This window comes from Sinocyclocheilus anshuiensis, unplaced genomic scaffold (genome assembly GCF_001515605.1).
Source record: "Sinocyclocheilus anshuiensis isolate Anshui unplaced genomic scaffold, SAMN03320099.WGS_v1.1 scaffold241, whole genome shotgun sequence".
Taxonomy (NCBI): Eukaryota; Metazoa; Chordata; class Actinopteri; order Cypriniformes; family Cyprinidae; genus Sinocyclocheilus; species Sinocyclocheilus anshuiensis.
The window spans coordinates 252,299-257,298 of NW_015540865.1; the positions used below are offsets into that span (position 1 = coordinate 252,299).

The following is a 5,000-nucleotide window of genomic DNA, read 5'->3' on the forward strand; positions in this document are numbered from 1 at the left end:
TAACAGATTTTTTTTTTATTTGTATTTTTTTTTATATATTTGCATTGAACTAACCATAACCAGCCATTGCTAACTAAAATGTTTCATAGTTCAGTATGTTTGTCTTCCACTGATAAAAGCTGTCAGATGCAGCAGTCTGAAGATCCATAAATCAGAACATCATCAGCATATAAAGTCAGTCCAAAAATCTGAGAGCAATAAATCATTGATTCTATATTGCACTCTTTTCAAATTTAAAATGTGTACTGAAAAAAAAAAACTTTTTTTTTTTGTTTAAATATTTCAATATTATAAATATTTGCTTTAAATTTAAAGGTTAAAAAAATTTACCATCAATTTTCAATGGTCTCAGGCTTCTGGACCCTTATATATAATCGTTATAATTCATACAAACACAAAATGCAATGGCTAAAAGTCTTTATTTTGAAATGAAACACGTTTTCATGTTCAGTAAATGTTCTGGTGTATTTCTCACATGAAAGAGCATCACGGCCAGAGTCAGACAGTGAGGTCACACACACGACTAGAGGTCAGCTAGAGGTCGCTCTCGCCGTACAGCACCGTAGAGAAGGCCGTGTAGTCCAGCGCCCCCGGGACTCCATCCGGTCCTTGATACGGAGGCATCCTGGAGATGCAGTACTCGGCCTGCTCCGGAGGAAGCTCCCGACGCAGCTCATCCACCAGAATATACGGCTGCAAGCAGCAGACCACAGCTAGCAATATATGTCTGCTCATAATGGTACATAGTAAAGCAATAAGCCCCAAGAAGCCGTGGTTTACAGTGAAGTTATAACAGCTAAGGGGCGTTGTTAGCTGTTAAAACCCCTTAGCTGTTATAAATTCACTGTAAACCACGGCTTCACGGGGCTTATTGCTTTTATAAAACGGTTATTCCATATACGTAGTAAGGTTTCACAAAATAAAACAGAGCAAATAAAGTGTAATGATATTAATAAAAACAGTATTCTTCCACCAAACAATGTAGCTCCTCAGAAACAGTTGTGGTTGCTACAAAGTGGTTGCCGAGCAACACACAAACGTAAACAAAGGTGTATGTTACTTTGTAGAGTCATTTACAACAGCTTCGAACGCGGCTCAGCCAATCAGAATCAAGCACCGGAACTATCCGCTTTATAATTGCATTTTAGTAACAAGTAACAATTTTAGTAACTTTTAGAAGTAAAGATTGATGTATTTGATCTGCACTAAAAGGTTCCATGCATTTGGATTACACAGTTTTACCATAAACATAATGTGAGGCATATTTAGCAGTCCTACAGAAATGAAACGGGTCAGATTTCTGTTACAGTACTAATAAACTGATGTCTTCAATACACAATAACCTACAGAGTACTAAGACAATCTTGGTCTGTCACTGAATTTTTTTCTCTCCCAACAACTTTTTTCTCTCTTAAAAATCTTTTTTTTTTCTGAAGAGAGAGAAAAAAAAATGGAAAAGTTTTTTAAGACTTTTTTTTTAATGAGAGAAAAAAATTGAAGAGTGGAAAAAAGTTTTTGATGAGAGAAAAAATGTTTTCGAATAATTTTTTTTTTTGGTGAGAAAAAAAAATTAAAGAGAAAAAAGTGTTTGTTTTGGATACTATAAAAAAATTGAAGAGAGAAAAAATATAAAGATTAAAAAGTTTATGTATTTTTGAAGAGAGAAATTTTTTTAATACAGAAAAAACAATTTTTGAAGAGAGAAAAATGTTTTTAAAGAAAAGTTTTTTTTTATGAGAGAAAAAAAATAAAGAGAAAAAAGTGTTTGTTTTGGATAAGAAAAAAATTGAAAAGAGAAAAAAATAAAGAAAAAATTATATATTTTTGAAGAAAGAAAAGTTTTTTAATACAGAAAACAGTTTTTGAAGAGAGAAAAAGGTTTTGGATAAGAGGAAAAAATTGAATATAGAAAAACGTTTTTGAAGACAGAAATATCTAGAGAGAGAAGAAATCTTAGGACTTCTGGAATAACCAGGTTTATTTCTTTATCATCAAACTATCCCATTTGTTTCAATCTTATATCTTATATCTCTATCTAATTGAATATTGTTTGTCCCACAGCTAGCCATATTTGATTCATGTTCATACTTTTTAACTTAATAAATTTAGTTGTTTTCACAATTAATATATTTCTGTGGATTCAAATAAATGCATTTCAAAAATATGATTATTTAAATAAAATCAAATAGATGCAAACCGTTATAAATAAGCCATGCCATGCTAAAATAAAATAAAAAATGAAATAAAAATTAATTAATAAATAAGAAAAACAATTACACAACCAAAAAATAAATAAAAAAAAATTGCAATGCAGTTCAGAATAAGTCTTCAGTATCTCAGCGTGTGTTCAGGGCTCAGAATCTCACCTTATCCGCAGCCAGGATCCTGAAGGAGGCGATGACCTGCTCCGAAGTCTCTGTGTCTCCGGTCTCTCGCGTCATGAAGTCCACGAACGACTGGAAGGTCACCACACCGGCGCCGTCGGGATCCACCAGAGACATGATGCGAGCGAACTCAGCTTCACCCTGCAGACAGAGAGACAGACGCAGACAACACTCGCCATGTGCTCAAACACAGCAGAGACGCTGCTTTACTGCTGTTCTTTACCAGATCATAGCCCATGGAGATCAGACAGGCTCTGAAATCATCCGTCTCCATGCCACCCTTCTTCTTCTGCAGAAACCAACAAACACAAACTATCAGAAGAAGTGCTTACAGCCCACTTTACTTCTGTTCTGACTGGACAAACTGCAGGATTTAATGATGAACAGTAGCAAATGTTTCGAAGACTCAATGGTTCACCACTAGGAGGCGAAGATCTCAGTGAACCTATGAACCTGTGTCTGTTTTTACCTGATCTCGGATCAGTTTTATACATTTGTAGACATTTATATGTGTCCCTGGAGCACAAAAGCAGTGTTAAGTCGCTGGGGTATAATTGTAGCAATAGCCAACAATACATTGTATGGGTCAAAATTATTGATTTTTCTTTTACGCCAAAAATCATTAGGATATTAAGTAAAGATCATGTTCCATGAAGATAGTTTGTAAATTTCCTACCGTAAATATATCAAAACTTAATTTTTGATTAGTAATATGCATTGCTAAGAACTTCATTTGGACAACTTTAAAGATGATTTTCTCAATATTTAGATTTTTTTGCACCCTCAGATTCCAGATTTTCAAATAGTTGTATCTCAGCCAAATATTGTCCGATCCTAACAAACCATACATCAATGGAAAGCTTATTTATTCAGCTTCAGATGATGTATACATCTCAATTTTGAAAAATTGACACTTAAGACTGGTTTTGTGCTCCAGGGTCACATAATAAAAAAGGAAGAGTTGTCTTTATATTTGGCAAAGCCCTGTATAAAACAAACAAAGCAAGCAATACAAATGCATAAAACAGCCCATATTACACAGACACTTCATATTTCATAGTATTTTATGATTTGTTAATTGCATTTAATAGATCACACTTTCAATAAAATATTTGCAGTTGGTTTGTAAAAAAATGCTGAGTTTTCATTGCATTTACACAGTTTTGACCAGAAGGTGTCACCAGCGAGTCATTTCAAAATATGAATCATTCGTGAATCATTTTGTGAATCAATTGATTCAAAGCTTCATAAGGTTCATTTCCCCATCACTGATGAAAAGTGTCTCTGCATGACGGGTAGATTAAATCTAAAGTATAATATGAAAGTAAACAGAGTTAATTCTGACTTCATGTGACTTTAACAATATAGAATGAAGCAGAGAGAGTGAATAAGCAACACTAAACTAGTTCAACAAATCTAAGTTCTGTTCTGCAGTTTAGTTAGTACCTATTTTAGTTGGTAGTGGTTTCCTGTTCGGCCAAAGTTAACCGGTCAAACCTTCAGTAAAGTTTCTTTTGGTTAATCTGCAGCAATACACACAAATATGAATTTATTATATACATTTCTATTAGTCGGGATTTGTTAGCAGTGAGTTACAGGTTAACTCTAGTCAGGGTTAATATAGTTAACTAAAACTGAAACTAAAATTCAAATTATTAAAAAACTTTTTTGTTACTTGAAATAAATGTTAACTGAAATAAAATAAAAACTATATACTGTATATATATATATATAGAGAGAGAGAGAGAGAGAGAGAGAGAGAGTTACATTGCTCATTTTAATTTATTTTAACAAACTGCTAAAACAACTAAAACCTAAACTCAAATTAAAACCATTAAATAAACATTTTTGTTACTTAATAAAATATAAAATAAACTAATATAACTAAAATTCATTATTAAAATAAATGTTAACTGAAATAAAATTAAATATAAAAAACTTTTGTGTATGAATATGAAAATGAAAAATTTGAAAATGAAAAAAAAAATGAAAAATATTATTTTTATATTTAAAAACAACAAAAACTACTAAAATTATTAAAACGAACTAAAATTTAAAAGAAAAATATATAAAAATAAAAACAGATTCAAAATATAAATAAAAACTATAACAGAATAACATTTCTTATTTTATTTTAATTGAGGAACTAAAATAAATGAAAACTGAAATAAAAATGAATAAAAATTATATAGACCTACATATAAAAGAAATACTAAAAATGACAAAAACACACTACAAAATTACTAAAACTTTAACTAAAATTTAAATGAGAATGAAAAGTATACAAATAAAAACTATTCAAAATATTGATTAAAAACTATAATAGTATATCAGTGATACAAAAATGTCACTGTTGCCAAGGTAACATTTCTTATTTTCTTTTAATTGTTGAAGTAGTAATATAACTCAAACTAAAACTGTAATAAAAATTAATAAAATCTCTCTCTATATATATATATATATAATATTAAATAAAAATGGAAAATATAAAAATAAAAACAATTCAAAATATGAACAAAAACTATAATAATATCTCGATGACGACAGTAGAATAACAGTATCAGTGCAATGCTGTGTTTGCGGCGTTTCACCCGGTCGAAGTGTGTGAAGGAGGAT

At 30.9% G+C, this 5,000-nt stretch overlaps 1 protein-coding gene across 1 annotated transcript in view; it reads right to left on the reverse strand.

Moving 5' to 3' along the window:
• Positions 1–381: 381 nt before the first annotated feature.
• Positions 382–5,000, reverse strand: part of LOC107688039 (alpha-actinin-2) — a 29,679-nt gene continuing 25,060 nt past the window's right edge. The window contains exons 18-21 of the mRNA XM_016485578.1: positions 4,976–5,000; positions 2,608–2,673; positions 2,367–2,525; positions 382–693 (exon numbers count right to left, since the gene is read on the reverse strand). The exon at positions 4,976–5,000 is cut by the window's right edge and continues 122 nt beyond it. Of these exons, the coding sequence (XP_016341064.1) occupies positions 535–693; positions 2,367–2,525; positions 2,608–2,673; positions 4,976–5,000 (409 nt within the window). The 3' untranslated portion in view covers positions 382–534. The remainder of the gene's footprint in view (positions 694–2,366; positions 2,526–2,607; positions 2,674–4,975) is intronic.